Raw genomic sequence first — 16,762 nt, 5'->3', positions numbered from 1 at the left:
TCTCTCAGTTCCCTCTCTCTCAGGGTGATATCTGTACATTGACTCGAGTCTCTCAGTTCCTCTCTCAGGGTGATATCTGTACACTGACTGGTGTCTCTCAGTCCCTCTCTCTCAGGGTGATATCTGTACACTGACTGGTGTCTCTCAGTCCCTCTCTCAGGGTGATATCTGTACACTGACTGGTGTCTCTCAGTCCCCTCTCTCTCTGGGTGATATCTGTACACTGACTGGTGTCTCTCAGTCCCCTCTCTCTCTGGGTGATATCTGTACACTGACTGGTGTCTCTCAGTCCCTCTCTCAGGGTGATATCTGTACACTGACTGGTGTCTCTCAGTCCCCTCTCTCTCAGGAAGATATCTGCACACTGACTGGTTTCTCTCAGTCCCCTCTCTCTCAGGGTGATATCTGTACACTGACTGGTGTCTCTCAGTCCTCTCTCTCTCAGGGTGATATCTGTACACTGACTGGTGTCTCTCAGTCCCCTCTCTCTCAGGGTGATATCTGTACACTGACTGGTTTCTCTCAGTCCCCTCTCTCTCAGGGTGATATCTGTACACTGACTGGTGTCTCTCAGTCCTCTCTCTCTCAGGGTGATATCTGTACACTGACTGGTGTCTCTCAGTCCCCTCTCTCTCAGGGTGATATCTGTACACTGACTGGTGTCTCTCAGTCCCTCTCTCTCAGGGTGATATCTGTACACTGACTGGTGTCTCTCAGTCCTCCCTCTCTCAGGGAGATATCTGTACACTGACTGGTGTCTCTCAGTCCCTCTCTCTGAGGGTGATATCTGTACACTGACTGGTGTCTCTCAGTCCCCCTCTCTCTCAGGGTGATATCTGTACACTGACTGGTGTCTCTCAGTCCTCCCTCTCTCAGGGAGATATCTGTACACTGACTGGTGTCTCTCAGTCCCTCTCTCTGAGGGTGATATCTGTCCACTGACTGGTGTCTCTCAGTCCCCCTCTCTCTCAGGGTGATATCTGTACACTGACTGGTGTCTCTCAGTCCCTCTCTCTCTGGGTGATATCTGTACACTGACTGGTGTCTCTCAGTCCCTCTCTCAGGGTGATATCTGTACACTGACTGGTGTCTCTCAGTCCCCTCTCTCTCAGGGTGATATCTGTACACTGACAGAGTTTTTGCTGCCCTTGGTGTGCGTATGTGTGTGGAGGGAGTGGAGCTGGGGGCGGACAGGAGAGTTTGGTCCTCAATAGCTTACTGGGTGTGGGCCTCAGTACGACACTGGGTGATGCCAGTGTAATTCAGAGTTTCGGGTGGGCGGGCAGGTGGCTCCTTATCCCTGCTGTGCGAGAGAGTTAATTTCAGAGAAATAAATAAATGGAGGGAAAGAATTGTGGAATTTGTTGACGCTTCTCATAAGGGATGATCCCGCTTTAAGACATTTGCGATCCAAGGCAATAATTGATGGTGGTCGCTGCCGCTTTAAGGAGGAGCGGCCACGTGTCTCCCCTGCCCCGCATCCGGGACCTGGTGTGCGGGGCGGAAAAGAGTGCTGGCCAACCAGGGTCGACTTTGTTTGCAGGTGCCTGCGGAATGGGACCAATGGGGGTGCAGGATGGTTTGGCGAGCAGGAAGCGTCTGCGAAAAGCAGGCGAGGCCGCGGCTTCGGGCCTAGGCCCGTTCTGCAGCGGCGGCAATGAGGTGCTTGGTGACCGGCGGCAACGTGACCGGTAAGGTAGCCCCCTACCCTGACCCCCTCAACCGACCCCTCACCCCTTTCAGTGATCCCTGACCTATGAGCTCCGAGCGTGACCCCTGACCCCTCCCCAAACCATCCCTTGACCCCGATCCCTTTAACTGACACTTGAGGCCTAACAGTGACACTTGACCCCTTCCATGATCTCTCAGCTCCTAAATTGGCCCCTGACCCCCATAAACTGACCCCTTTCACCCAATCCTGATCCTTGACCTTTCTTCGCTGACCCCTGGCCCCACACTGACACTTGACCTCCTAAATTGACGCTTTGATCACGTACTGGCCTGAGAACTAACCTCTGACCCCCAACCCTCCCATAATTATCTGCTACCCCGATGACCCCTGACGTTCCCAGACCTGCCCCCCACTTGGTGCCCCACCACCTTGAACTCTGACCCCCCCACCCTCGTTCAATCCCCTGACCCCCTCCCCACCCACAAACTGACCGCTGACCATGCCGCGTTGATCCCCCACCAACCAACCAACCAACCCACCCACGACAGAACTCTGACTTCTCAAAGTGACCGCCTTCCCGCCCTTCCCCCCCCCCCCCCCCCACCCCCCGACCCCGCAAACAAAAACTGTCGTCATCACATTTCTGTTCGTGGGATCTTGCTGTGCGCTTGTTGGCTGCCGCGTTTCCGGCACTGCAACAATGACCGACACTTCCGTATCCTTCGCTGGCTGGGGGGGGGGGTGTCCTGAGCTGTCAAAGGGTGCTACGCAAATGCAGCCTCTCCTCTTTGAAGGTGCCCCTTGAAATCGGCCACTGCCAATGACTGTTAGCCACGTTGAGTTATTTACGGTGGAGGATGAGGCTATTCTGCCCATCGAGTCCATGCTGGTTCTCCGCAGAGCAATCCACTCAGTCCCACTCCCCCGCTCGATCCCTGTAGCTTGCAAGTTAATTTCCCTCAATGACCCATCCAGTTTCCTTTAGAAATCATTGATCGTCTTCACTTCCACCTCCCTCGTGGGCAGTGAGTTCCAGATCATTACCACCCACTGTGTAAAAAAGTTCTCCCTCACATCCCTTCACCCACCCACCCCCCACCGCATCTCTTACCCAAAATCTTCAATCTGTGTCTCCCAGTCCTTGTACCATCAGTTAATGGGAACAGTTTTTCCTTGTTTAACTTCTCTAAACCTGTCAGTATCTTGTACATCTCTATTAAATCACCCCTCAATCTCCTTTGCTCCAAGGAGAACAACCCCAGCTTTTCCAACCTAACCTTGTAACTCAAATCCCCCATCCCTGGAACCATTCTGTGTAAATCTCCTCTGCACCCTCTCAAGGACCCTCACATCCTTCCTGAAGTGTGGTGACCAGAACTGGACACAATACTCCAGTTGTGTCCCAACCAGAGCTTTATAAAGGTTCAGCATGACTTGTCTGCTTTTGTACTCAATGCCTCTGATACCACGCTGACTCTCTGACAGCGTGGCGCTCCCTCAGTACTGCACTGACATTTTATACATGATCTTTTCCCTCATGTCTCTGGAGGGGGATTGAACGATGGCCTTTGACTCAGAGGTCAGTGAATGCAGCCCATGAAGTCTGCTTTGCACCCAGGATGTTAGTGTTCAGTGAAACTCAGTATGAATGCACCTTGTCGTGGTTGCCAATGTCTTGAAGCTTTCGAAAACAATTTACCAGCTCTGTACTTAAGCTGCCATCCGTTGCTGTGCAGTCAGATAGCTTCACACTCTGTACTTGACCTGAATCGTGCCGTTATTTTTTGCACAGTGATCGCCAGGGCAATACACGCACTAGCTCGCATTGGAGAGGAATGTTACCTTGAGGCCCTGGAGGAAGGAGTGAGTATTCTCATCTGAACATAGATCAAAACTCAACAGAGCGACACAGACACCAGTCAGTGCACAGATATCTCCCTGAGAGAGAGGGGGACTGAGAGACACCAGTCAGTGTACAGATATCACCCTGAGAGAGAGGGGACTGAGAGATACCAGTCAGTGTACAGATATCACCCTGAGAGAGAGGGGTCTGAGAGACACCAGTCAGTGCACAGATATCACCCTGAGAGAGAGGGGACTGAGAGACACCAGTCAGTGCACAGATATCACCCTGAGAGAGAGGGGACTGAGAGACACCAGTCAGTGCACAGAGATCTCCCTGAGAGAGAGGGGGACTGAGAGACACCAGTCAGTGCACAGATATCTATCACCCTGAGAGGGGACTGAGAGACACCAGTCAGTGTACAGATATCACCCTGAGAGAGAGGGACTTGGAGACGCCAGTCAGTGTACAGATATCACCCTGAGAGGGGACTGAGAGACACCAGTCAGTGTACAGATATCACCCTGAGAGGGGACTGAGAGACACCAGTCAGTGTACAGATATCACCCTGAGAGAGAGGGGACTGAGAAACACCAGTCAGTGTACAGATATCACCCAGAGAGAGAGGGGACTGAGAGACACCAGTCAGTGTACAGATATCACCCTGAGAGAGAGGGGACTGAGAGACACCAGTCAGTGTACAGATATCACCCTGAGAGAGAGGGACTGAGAGACACCAGTCAGTGTACAGATATTACCCTGAGAGAGAGGGGGCTGAGAGACACCAGTCAGTGTACAGATATCACCCTGAGAGAAAGGGGACTGAGAGACACCAGTCAGTGTACAGATATCACCCTGAGAGGGGACTGAGAGACACCAGTCAGTGTACAGATATCACCCTGAGAGAGAGGGGACTGAGAAACACCAGTCAGTGTACAGATATCACCCAGAGAGAGAGGGACTGAGAGACACCAGTCAGTGTACAGATATCACCCTGATAGAGAGGGGGACTGAGAGACACCAGTCAGTGGACAGATATCACCCTGAGAGAGAGGGGACTGAGAGACACCAGTCAGTGTACAGATATCTCCCTGAGAGAGAGGGGACTGAGAGACACCAGTCAGTGTACAGATATCACCCTGAGAGAGAGGGACTGAGAGACACCAGTCAGTGTACAGATATCTCCCTGAGAGAGAGGGGACTGAGAGACACCAGTCAGTGTACAGATATCACCCTGAGAGAGAGGGACTGAGAGACACCAGTCAGTGTACAGATATCTGAGTTGACATTGTTTGTTCTCTCTCCCACTCAGCTCACTCTTCGGACAGTAAATTCCTCCCGATCAGCCTATGCCTGCTTCCTATTCTCACCACTGTTCTTCCAGAAGTATGAGTCGGGAGTGCTGATCCCACCGGGCGACTCTGACCTGTCTGGCACACAACAGGAGAATTTCCACTGCAAAATCGCAATGAAGGTGTGAGCTTGGGTGAGGGAGTGCAGCACTGTCGGAGGGTCAGTACTGAGGGAGTGCAGCACTGTCGGAGGGTCAGTACTGAGGGAGTGCAGCACTGTCGGAGGGTCAATACTGAGGGAGTGCTGCACTGTCGGAGGGTCAGTACTGAGGGAGTGCAGCACTGTCGGAGGGTCAGTACTGAGGGAGTGCAGCACTGTCGGAGGGTCAGTACTGAGGGAGTGCTGCACTGTCGGAGGGTCAGTACTGAGGGAGTGCAGCACTGTCGGAGGGTCAGTACTGAGGGAGTGCAGCACTGTCAGAGGGTCAGTACTGAGGGAGTGCAGCACTGTCGGAGGGTCAGTACTGAGGGAGTGCAGCACTGTCGGAGGGTCAGTACTGAGGGAGTGCTGCACTGTCGGAGGGTCAGTACTGAGGGAGTGCTGCACTGTCGGAGGGTCAGTACTGAGGGAGTGCTGCACTGTCAGAGGGTCAGTACTGAGGGAGTGCCGCACTGTCGGAGGGTCAGTACTGAGGGAGTGCAGCACTGTCGGAGGGTCAGTACTGAGGGAGTGCAGCACTGTCGGAGGGTCAGTACTGAGGGAGTGCTGCACTGTCGGAGGGTCAGTACTGAGGGAGTGCAGCACTGTCGGAGGGTCAGTACTGAGGGAGTGCTGCACTGTCGGAGGGTCAGTACTGAGGGAGTGCAGCACTGTCAGAGAGTCAGTACTGAGGGAGTGCTGCACTGTCGGAGGGTCAGTACTGAGGGAGTGCTGCACTGTCAGAGGGTCAGTACTGAGGGAGTGCCGCACTGTCGGAGGGTCAGTACTGAGGGAGTGCAGCACTGTCGGAGGGTCAGTACTCAGGGAGTGCTGCACTGTCGGAGGGTCAGTACTGAGGGAGTGCTGCACTGTCGGAGGGTCAGTACTGAGGGAGTGCTGCACTGTCGGAGGGTCATTACTGAGGGAGTGCTGCACTGTCGGAGGGTCAGTACTGAGGTAGTGCAGCACTGTCAGAGAGTCAGTACTGAGGGAGTGCTGCACTGTCAGAGGGTCAGTACTGAAGGAGTGCAGCACTGTCGGAGGGTCAGTACTGAGGGAGTGCAGCACTGTCAGAGGCTCAGTACTGAGGGAGTGCAGCACTGTCGGAGGGTCTGTACTGAGGGAGTGCTGCACTGTCAGAGGGTCAGTGCTGAGGGAGAACTGCACTGTCGGAGGGTCAGTACTGAGGGAGTGCTGCACTGTCGGAGGGTCAGTACTGAGGGAGTGCTACACTGTCAGAGGGTCAGTACTGAGGGAGTGCTGCACTGTCGGAGGGTCAGTACTGAGGGAGTGCAGCACTGTCGGAGGGTCAGTACTGAGGGAGTGCTCCATTGTTGGAGGGTCAATACTGAGGGAGTGCAGCACTGTCGGAGGGTCAGTACTGAGAGAGTGCTGCACTGTCGGAGGGTCAGTACTGAGGGAGTGCTGCACTGTCGGAGGGTCAGTACTGAGGGAGTGCAGCACTGTCGGAGGGTCAGAACTGAGGGAGTGCAGTACTGAGGGAGTGCAGCACTGTCGGAGGGTCAGTACTGAGGGAGTGCTGCACTGTCGGAGGGTCAGTACTGAGGGAGTGCAGCACTGTCGGAGGGTCAGTACTGAGGGAGTGCAGCACTGTCGGAGGGTCAGTACTGAGGGAGTGCTGCACTGTCGGAGGGCCAGTACTGAGGGAGTGCAGCACTGTCGGAGGGTCAGTACTGAGGGAGTGCTGCACTGTCGGAGGGTCAGTACTGAGGGAGTGCTGCACTGTCGGAGGGTCAGTACTGAGGGAGTTGTGCACTGTCGGAGGGTCAGTACTGAGGGAGTGCTGCACTGTCGGAGGGTCAGTACTGAGGGAGTGCTGCACTGTCGGAGGGTCAGTACTGAGGGAGTGCTGCACTGTCGGAGGGTCAGTATTGAGGGAGTGCAGCACTGTCGGAGGGTCAGTACTGAGGGAGTGCAGCACTGTCGGAAGGTCAGTACTGAGGGAGTGCTGCACTGTCGGAGGATCAGTACTGAGGGAGTGCTGCACTGTCGGAGGGTCAGTACTGAGGGAGTGCAGCACTGTCGGAGGGTCAGTACTGAGGGAGTGCAGCACTGTCGGAGGGTCAGTACTGAGGGAGTGCAGCACTGTCGGAGGGTCAGTAGTGAGGGAGTGCTGCACTGTCGGAGGGTCAGTAGTGAGGGAGTGCTGCACTGTCGGAGGGTCAGTACTGAGTGAGTTCCGCACTGTCGGAGGGTCTGTACTGAGTGAGTGCCGCACTGTCGGAGGGTCAGTACTGAGTGAGTGTTGCACTGTCGGAGGGTCAGTACTGAGTGAGTGTTGCGCTGTCGGAGGGTCAGTACTGAGTGAGTGCCGCACTGTCGGAGGGTCAGTACTGAGTGAGTGCCGCACTGTCGGAGTGTCAGTACTGAGTGAGTGCCGCACTGTCGGAGTGTCAGTACTGAGTGAGTGCCGCACTGTCGGAGTGTCAGTACTGAGTGAGTGCCGCACTGTCGGAGGGTCCGTACTGAGGGAGTGCCGCACTGTCGGAGGGTCAGTACTGAGTGAGTACTGCACTGTCGGAGGGTCAGTACTGAGTGAGTGCTGCACTGTCGGAGGGTCAGTACATTGCTAGAATTGATTGTATCATTTATTTTTTTGCTGACCATGGTATCTTGCTGTGCGCAGTTACTGCTTTGTTTCTCACATTCTGACAGGCAGTCACCTTCAGAAGTGCTTCACAGTCTGTTAAACCCTTTGGGGCTTGTTGAGGTGGGAAACCTGCTGGAGAAATCAGCCTTCACTATTTCTTTGTCTCTGTCTCAGCTGAGCGATATCTCCTTCGTCTTCCCCGTTTTCTTTCCCTTGCATTTATCTCTCTGCCTCTCTTGTGTTTTTTTCGCTCCCTCCCTCTCCCTCTCTCGCTCCCTCCCTCTCCCTCTCTCGCTCCCTCCCTCTCCCTCTCTCGCTCCCTCCCTCTCCCTCTCTCGCTCCCTCCCTCTCCCTCTCTCGCTCCCTCCCTCTCCCTCTCTCGCTCCCTCCCTCTCCCTCTCTCGCTCCCTCCCTCTCCCTCTCTCGCTCCCTCCCTCTCCCTCTCTCGCTCCCTCCCTCTCCCTCTCTCGCTCCCTCCCTCTCCCTCTCTCGCTCCCTCCCTCTCCCTCTCTCGCTCCCTCCCTCTCCCTCTCGCTCCCTCCCTCTCCCTCTCTCGCTCCCTCCCTCTCCCTCTCTCCCTCTCTCGCTCCCTCCCTCTCTCGCTCCCTCCCTCTCCCTCTCTCGCTCCCTCCCTCTCCCTCTCCCTCTCTCGCTCCCTCTCCCTCTCTCGCTCCCTCCCTCTCCCTCGCTCCCTCCCTCTCCCTCTCTCGCTCCCTCTCCCTCTCTCGCTCCCTCTCCCTCTCTCGCTCCCTCTCCCTCTCTCGCTCCCTCTCCCTCTCTCGCTCCCTCTCCCTCTCTCGCTCCCTCTCTCGCTCTCTCCCTCCCTCTCCCGCTTCCTCCCTCCCTCTCCCTCTCTCGCTCCCTCCCTCCCTCTCTCGCTCCCTCCCCTCCCTCCCTCTCTCGCTCCCTCCCTCCCTCCCTCTCTTGCTCCCTCCCTCCCTCTCCCGCTCCTCCCCGCCCTCTCCCGCTCCTCCTCCCTCCCTCTCCTCTCTCGCTCCCTCCCTCTCTCGCTCCCTCCCTCTCCCTCTCTCGCTCCCTCCCTCTCCCTCTCTCGCTCCCTCCCTCTCCCTCTCTCGCTCCCTCCCTCTCCCTCTCTCGCTCCCTCCCTCTCCCTCTCTCGCTCCCTCCCTCTCCCTCTCTCGCTCCCTCCCTCTCCCTCTCTCGCTCCCTCCCTCTCCCTCTCTCGCTCCCTCCCTCTCCCTCTCTCGCTCCCTCCCTCTCCCTCTCTCGCTCCCTCCCTCTCCCTCTCTCGCTCCCTCCCTCTCCCTCTCTCGCTCCCTCCCTCTCCCTCTCCCTCTCTCGCTCCCTCCCTCCCTCTCCCTCTCTCGCTCCCTCCCTCCCTCTCCCTCTCTCGCTCCCTCCCTCCCTCTCCCTCTCTCGCTCCCTCCCTCTCCCTCCCTCTCTCGCTCCCTCTCCCTCTCTCGCTCCCTCTCCCTCTCTCGCTCCCTCTCCCTCTCTCGCTCCCTCTCCCTCTCTCGCTCCCTCTCCCTCTCTCGCTCCCTCTCCCTCTCTCGCTCCCTCCCTCCCTCTCTCGCTCCCTCCCTCCCTCTCTCGCTCCCTCCCTCCCTCTCCCTCTCTCGCTCCCTCCCTCCCTCTCCCTCTCTCGCTCCCTCCCTCCCTCTCCCTCTCTCGCTCCCTCCCTCCCTCCCTCCCTCCCTCCCCCTCTCTCGCTCCCTCCCTCCCTCCCTCGCTCCCTCCCTCCCTCTCCCTCTCTCGCTCCCCCTCTCTCGCTCCCTCCCTCCCTCTCCCTCTCTCTCCCTCTCTCGCTCCCTCTCCCCCTCTCGCTCCCTCCCTCCCTCTCGCTCCCTCCCTCCCTCTCCCCCTCTCGCTCCCTCCCTCCCTCTCCCCCTCTCGCTCCCTCCCTCCCTCTCCCTCTCTCGCTCCCTCTCTCGCTCCCCCTCTCTCTCTCCCCCTCTCGCTCCCTCCCTCCCCTCTCCCCCTCCTCTCTCCCCTCCCTCCCTCTCCCCCTCTCGCTCCCTCCCTCCCTCTCCCCTCTCGCTCCCTTCCTCCCTCTCCCCCTCTCGCTCCCTCCCTCCCTCTCCCCCTCTCGCTCCCTCCCTCTCCCCCTCTCGCTCCCTCCCTCCCTCTCCCCCTCTCGCTCCCTCCCTCCCTCTCCCCCCTCTCGCTCCTCCCTCCCTCTCCCCCTCTCGCTCCCTCCCTCCCTCTCCCCCTCTCGCTCCCTCCCTCCCTCTCCCCCTCTCGCTCCCTCCCTCCCTCTCCCCCTCTCGCTCCCTCCCTCCCTCTCCCCCTCTCGCTCCCTCCCTCCCTCTCCCCCTCTCGCTCCCTCCCTCCCTCTCCCCCTCTCGCTCCCTCCCTCCCTCTCCCCCTCTCGCTCCCTCCCTCCCTCTCCCCCTCTCGCTCCCTCCCTCCCTCTCCCCCCTCTCGCTCCCTCCCTCCCTCTCCCCCTCTCGTTCCCTGCCAACCCCCCTCTCGCTCCCTGCCACCCCCCCTCTCGTTCCCTGCCACCCCCCCTCTCGTTCCCTGCCACCCCCCCTCTCGTTCCCTGCCACCCCCCCTCTCGTTCCCTGCCACCCCCCCTCTCGTTCCCTGCCACCCCCCCTCTCGTTCCCTGCCACCCCCCCTCTCGTTCCCTGCCACCCCCCCTCTCGTTCCCTGCCACCCCCCCTCTCGTTCCCTGCCACCCCCCCTCTCGTTCCCTGCCACCCCCCCTCTCGTTCCCTGCCACCCCCCCTCTCGTTCCCTCCCCCTCTCGCCCCCTCCCCCTCTCGCCCCCTCCCCCTCTCGCCCCCTCCCCCTCTCGCTCCCTCCCCCTCCCCCTCTCGCTCCCTCCCCCTCCCCCTCCCCCTCTCGCTCCCTCCCCCTCCCCCTCTCGCTCCCTCCCCCTCCCCCTCCCCCTCTCGCTCCCTCCCCCTCCCCCTCTCGCTCCCTCCCCCTCCCCCTCTCGCCCCCTCCCCCTCTCCCTCCCTCCCTCTCCCCCTCTCGCTCCCTCCCTCCCTCTCCCCCTCTCGCTCCCTCCCTCCCTCTCCCCTCTCGCTCCCTCCCTCCCTCTCCCCCTCTCGCTCCCTCCCTCCCTCTCCCCCTCTCGCTCCCTCCCTCCCTCTCCCCCTCTCGCTCCCTCCCTCCCTCTCCCCCTCTCGCTCCCTCCCTCCCTCTCCCCCTCTCGCTCCCTCCCTCCCTCTCCCCCCTCTCGCTCCCTGCCACCCCCCCTCTCGATCGCTGCCACCCCCCCTCTCGATCCCTGCCACCCCCCCTCTCGTTCCCTGCCACCCCCCCTCTCGTTCCCTGCCACCCCCCCTCTCGTTCCCTCCCACCCCCCCTCTCGTTCCCTGCCACCCCCCCTCTCGTTCCCTGCCACCCCCCCTCTCGTTCCCTGCCACCCCCCCTCTCGTTCCCTGCCACCCCCCCTCTCGTTCCCTGCCACCCCCCCTCTCGTTCCCTGCCACCCCCCCTCTCGTTCCCTGCCACCCCACCTCTCGTTCCCTGCCACCCCCCCTCTCGTTCCCTGCCACCCCCCCTCTCGTTCCCTGCCACCCCCCCTCTCGTTCCCTGCCACCCCCCCTCTCGTTCCCTGCCCCTCCCCCTCTCGCCCCCTCCCCCTCTCGCCCCCTCCCCCTCTCGCCCCCTCCCCCTCTCGCCCCCTCCCCCTCTCGCCCCCTCCCCCTCTCGCCCCCTCCCCCTCTCGCTCCCTCCCCCTCCCCCTCTCGCTCCCTCCCCCTCCCCCTCTCGCTCCCTCCCCCTCCCCCTCTCGCTCCCTCCCCCTCCCCCTCCCCCTCTCGCTCCCTCCCCCTCCCCCTCTCGCTCCCTCCCCCTCCCCCTCTCGCCCCCTCCCCCTCTCGCTCCCTCCCCCTCCCCCTCTCGCTCCCTGCCACTCCCCCTCTCGCCCCCTCCCTCTCGCCCCCTCCCTCTCGCCCCCTCCCTCTCGCCCCCTCCCTCTCGCCCCCTCCCTCTCGCCCCCTCCTCCCTCTCGCCCCCTCCTCCCTCTCGCCCCCTCCTCCCTCTCGCCCCCTCCTCCCTCTCGCCCCCTCCTCCCTCTCGCCCCCTCCTCCCTCTCGCCCCCTCCTCCCTCTCGCCCCCTCCTCCCTCTCGCCCCCTCCTCCCTCTCCCCCTCCTCCCTCTCGCTCCCTCGTCCGTGCTCTGTGTCTCCCGGCCCCTCCCCCGTGCTCTCCCCCTCACTGCCTTGCGTCTCCTCTGTGATTATAAAGGGGAATGAATCGCAGACCCAGGTGACTGACACTTTTTTCTCTTCATGTGTCCTCCATTCTCCACTCCTGCTGACCCTGTGCAGTCACTCCTGGCGGTTTTCAAATCCCCGGCCTCCATGGAGAAGACAGTGGAAAGGTGCAAGATGGTGCTGGGACGAGGCAGGGACCAACTGGTCATTCAACTGCTGTGTAAATATGGTGAGGACTGTGGAGAAGGGGAGGGGAGGTGAGGACTGCGGAGGAGGGGAGGTCAGGGCAGGGTAGGGGAGGACTGGGGAGGGCCGAGGAGGAGGAGTTTGAAGGACTGCGGAGGAGGGGAGGTGAGGTGAGGACTGTGGAGGAGGGGTGGACTGCGGGGGAGGCGAGGGCAGGGGCGGGGAGGACTGGGGAGGGCGAAGGAGAAGGGGAGGCGAGGACTGCGGGGGAGGGGAGGACAGGGGAGGGTGGAGGAGGAGGGGAGAACTGCGGGGGTTGGGGGGAGGACTGCAGAGGAGGGGAGGGGAGTAGACGACGCTGTGAGTGTCTGCGTATGACTGTCTGTGTCTGTCTTTGTGTCTCTGTGTGTGCAAACACAAACCTGCCCTCGAGGGAGACAATGAAGGTTCACTCGACTGCTTCCTGGGAGGAGGGGAGTGTCTGATGAGGAGAGGTTGAGTAGACTGGGCCGATATTCCCTGGAGTTTAGACGAATGGGAGGTGATCACGTTGAAATGTGTAAAATTCTGAAGGGGTTTGACAGGGTAGATACTGAGAGACTGTTTTCCCCCCCATCCCCACCCCCCGGACTGGAGAGTCTGGAACACAGGGACACAGTCTCAGGATATGGGCTCGGACATTTCACACTGAGATGAGGAGAAATGTCTTCACTCCGAGGGTTGTGAATCTTTGGAATTCTCTACCCCGGAGAGAGCTGGGAATGTTCAGTCAGTGAGTAGATTCAGACTGAGGGGAGGGAGATTTTTGGACACTGAGGGATTGAGGAACAGGGTGTGACGATGGAGTTAAGATAGAAGATCAGCTGTGATCGCATTGAATGGCAGAGCAGGCTTGAGGGGCCGAATGGCCTACTCCTCCTATGTTCCTATGTCTGTGTGTGTCTGTCTGTCTTTGTGTGTGTGTGTGTGTCTGTCTGTCTTTGTGTGTGTCTGTCTGTCTTTGTGTGTGTGTGTCTGTCTTTGTGTGTGTGTGTCTGTCTGTCGTTGTGTTTGTGTCTGTGTGTCTGTCTTTGTCTAAGACGTTTCCCCCTGGTTGGGGAGTCTAGAACCAGGGGACACAATTTCAAAATAAGGGGGAAGCCACTTAGTACCGAGATGAGGAGAAATTTCTTTACTCAGAGGGTTGTGAATCTTTGGACTTATTTACTCCAGAGGGCTGTGGAAGCTCAGTCATTGAGTATGTTTAAAGCAGAGATTGACAGATTTCTAAATCTAGGGCGGCGCAGTGGTTAGCACTGCAGCCTCACAGCTCCAGGGTCCCGGGTTCAATTCTGGGTACTGCCTGTGTGGAGTTTGCAAGTTCTCCCTGTGTCTGCGTGGGTTTTCTCCGGGTGCTCCGGTTTCCTCCCACAAGCCAAAAGACGTGCAGGTTGGTAGGTAAATTGGCCATTATAAATTGTCACTAGTATAGGTAGGTGGTAGGGAAATATAGGGACAGGTGGGGATGTTTGGTAGGAATATGGGATTAGTATAAATGGGTGGTTGATGGTCGGCACAGACTCGGTGGGCCGAAGGGCCTGTTTCAGTGCTGTATCTCTAATCTAATCTAAATACCAATGATGTAAGGGGATATGAGGAGGACAGTGTAGGGAAAAAGACATTGAAGTGGATGATCAGTCATGACCATATTGAATGGTGGTGCAGGCTCGATGGGCTGAATGGCCTACTCCTGCTCCGATGTTCCTATGTGTGTGTCTGTTTGTTTGTGTCTTTGTGCGTGTGCGTGTCTGTCTGTCTTTGTGCGTCAGTCTGTCTGTCTTTGTGCGTGTGTGTCAGTCTGTCTGTCTTTGTGTGTGTGTGTGTGTGTCAGTCTGTCTGTCTTTGTGTGTGTGTCTGTCTGTCTTTGTGTGTCTGTCTGTCTTTGTGTGTCTGTCTGTCTTTGTGTCTGTCTGTCTTTGTGTCTGTCTGTCTTTGTGCGTGTCTGTCTGTCTGTCTTTGTGCATGTGTGTGTCAGTCTGTCTTTGTGCGTGAGCGTGTCTGTCTGTCTTTGTGCGTGTCTGTCTGTCTTTGTGTGTGTGCGCGTGTCTGTCTCTGTGTGTGTGTCTGTCTGTCTTTGTGTGTGCATGTGTGTGTCAGTCTGTCTTTGTGCATGTGTGTGTCAGTCTGTCTTTGTGCATGTGTGTGTCAGTCTGTCTTTGTGCGTGTGTGTGTCAGTCTGTCTTTGTGCGTGTGCGTGTCTGTCTGTCTTTGTGTGTGTGCGTCTGTCTGTCTTTGTGCATGTGTGTGTCAGTCTGTCTTTGTGCATGTGTGTGTCAGTCTGTCTTTGTGCATGTGCGTGTCTGTCTGTCTTTGTGCGTGTCTGTCTGTCTTTGTGCGTGTCTGTCTGTCTTTGTGCGTGTCTGTCTGTCTTTGTGTGTGTGCGTGTCTGTCTGTCTATCTTTGTGTGTGCGTGTGTGTCTGTCTATCTTTGTGTGTGCGTGTGTGTCTGTCTATCTTTGTGTGTGCGTGTGTGTCAGTCTGTCTTTGTGCATGTGTGTGTCAGTCTGTCTTTGTGCATGTGCGTGTCTGTCTGTCTTTGTGCGTGTCTGTCTGTCTTTGTGCGTGTCTGTCTGTCTTTGTGCGTGTCTGTCTGTCTTTGTGTGTGTGCGTGTCTGTCTATCTTTGTGTGTGCGTGTGTGTCTGTCTATCTTTGTGTGTGCGTGTGTGTCAGTCTGTCTTTGTGCGTGTCAGTCTGTCTTTGTGCGTGCGTGTCAGTCTGTCTTTGTGCGTGCGTGTCTGTCTGTCTTTGTGCGTGTGTGTCAATCTGTCTGTCTTTGTGTGCGCGTGTGTGTGTGTGTGTCTGTCTTTGTGTGTGTGTGTCAGTCTGTCTGTCTTTGTGTGCGCGTGTGTGTGTGTCTGTCTGTCTTTGTGTGTGTGCGTCTGTCTTTGTGTGTAAGCTTACTGATTCTCAGGTTTAATCGTGTCTGCTTTCCTGCTGCCTTCAGGAATCACCAAAACGCACAACCTCTCGTTCCAAGACTGCGAGACACTCCAGGCCGTCTACACAAAAGACACCTGTCCAAACACACTGCGAGCCCAGCCCAAGTGAGTATTCGGAGAGGTGGGTGCTCGTGGTAGAGTGATGGCAGCTCTTGTGAGCCCTCATGCTCTGGGACCTGATGCCAGATTCCAGTTCCAGATAGTCGGTGTTGGATGTGTCCTGTCCCTCTGAATGGGGGGGACGGAGGGGGCCAGATTGTGGTGTTTCATTCCCCGTATTGACTGGCGCTCCTATCTCTGTCCTTAGGTTACTCACAGACACTGTGATCCACTTTCCCACGAACCTCGAAGAAGTGACCCTTGATGTCAAGGCTCGGAGAGTGACCCTCAAAAACTACATCGAGCCCGATTCAGGTCAGAGTCACTGTTTATTCAGCAGGATAAGGATCGCTCACTGTGTAACTGTACAGAGACACTGTTTATTCAGCAGGATAAGGATCGCTCACTGTGTAACTGTACAGAGACACTGTTTATTCAGCAGGATAAGGATCGCTCACTGTGTAACTGTACAGAGACACTGTTTATTCAGCAGGATAAGGATCGCTCACTGTGTAACTGTACAGAGTCACTGTTTATTCAGCAGGGTAAGGATCACTCACTGTGTAACTGTGCAGAGTCACTGTTTATTCAGCAGGGTAAGGATCACTCACTGTGTAACTGTGCAGAGTCACTGTTTATTCAGCAGGGTAAGGATCACTCACTGTGTAACTGTGCAGAGTCACTGTTTATTCAGCAGGGTAAGGATCACTCACTGTGTAACTGTGCAGAGTCACTGTTTATTCAGCAGGGTAAGGATCGCTCACTGTGTAACTGTGCAGAGTCACTGTTTATTCAGCAGGGTAAGGATCACTCACTGTGTAACTGTACAGAGTCACTGTTTATACAGCAGGGTAAGGGTCACTCACTGTGTAACTGTACAGAGTTGCTGTTTATTCAGCAGGGTAAGGGTCACTCACTGTGTAACTGTACAGAGTCGCTGTTTATTCAGCAGGGTAAGGGTCACTCACTGTGTAACTGTACAGAGTCGCTGTTTATTCAGCAGGGTAAGGGTCACTCACCGTGTAACTGTACAGAGTCGCTGTTTATTCAGCAGGGTAAGGGTCACTCACTGTGTAACTGTACAGAGTCACTGTTCATTCAGCAGGGTAAGGATCTTCTTCTTTGGCCTCCTTATCTCGAGAGACAATGGGTAAGCGCCTGGAGGTGGTCGGTGGTTTGTGGAGCAGCACCTGGAGTGGCTAGAAAGGCCAATTCTAGAGTGACAGGCTCTTCCACAGGTGCTGCAGAAAAATTTGTTTGTCGGGGCTGTTGCACAGTTGGCTCTCCCCTTGCGCTTCTGTCTTTTTTCCTGCCAACTGCTAAGTCTCTTCGACTCGCCACTCTTTAGCCCCGCCTTTATGGCTGCCCGCCAGCTCTGGCGATCGCTGACAACTGACTCCCACGACCTGTGATCAACGTCACAGGATTTCATGTCGCGTTTGCAGACGTCTTTAAAGCGGAGACATGGACGGCCGGTGGGTCTGATACCAGTGGCGAGCTCGCTGTACAATGTGTCCTTGGGGATCCTGCCATCTTCCATGCGGCTCACATGGCCAAGCCATCTCAAGCGCCGCTGACTCAGTAGTGTGTATAAGCTGGGGATGTTGGCCGCCTCGAGGACTTCTGTGTTGGAGATACGGTCCTGCCACCTGATGCCAAGTATTCTCCGGAGGCAGCGAAGATGGAATGAATTGAGATGTCGCTCTTGGCTGACATACGTTGTCCAGGCCTCGCTGCCATAGAGCAAGG

At 57.5% G+C, this 16,762-nt stretch overlaps 1 protein-coding gene across 1 annotated transcript; it reads left to right on the top strand.

Annotated features, from left to right (window-relative positions):
* Positions 1-1,562: 1,562 nt before the first annotated feature.
* LOC137362546 (cell cycle checkpoint control protein RAD9A-like) lies at positions 1,563-15,372 on the top strand (the record flags this gene model as incomplete). Its single annotated transcript, XM_068026934.1, has 6 exons — positions 1,563-1,691; positions 3,465-3,535; positions 4,828-4,989; positions 11,864-11,978; positions 14,920-15,019; positions 15,222-15,372. Coding segments are annotated over exons 1-6 (633 nt in total), but the record flags the coding sequence as incomplete, so codon positions are not given.
* Between the last annotated feature and the right edge of the window lie 1,390 nt (positions 15,373-16,762).

Source organism: Heterodontus francisci, unplaced genomic scaffold (assembly GCF_036365525.1).
Source record: "Heterodontus francisci isolate sHetFra1 unplaced genomic scaffold, sHetFra1.hap1 HAP1_SCAFFOLD_2325, whole genome shotgun sequence".
Taxonomy (NCBI): Eukaryota; Metazoa; Chordata; class Chondrichthyes; order Heterodontiformes; family Heterodontidae; genus Heterodontus; species Heterodontus francisci.
This window is presented reverse-complemented; position numbering and strand designations above follow the sequence as displayed.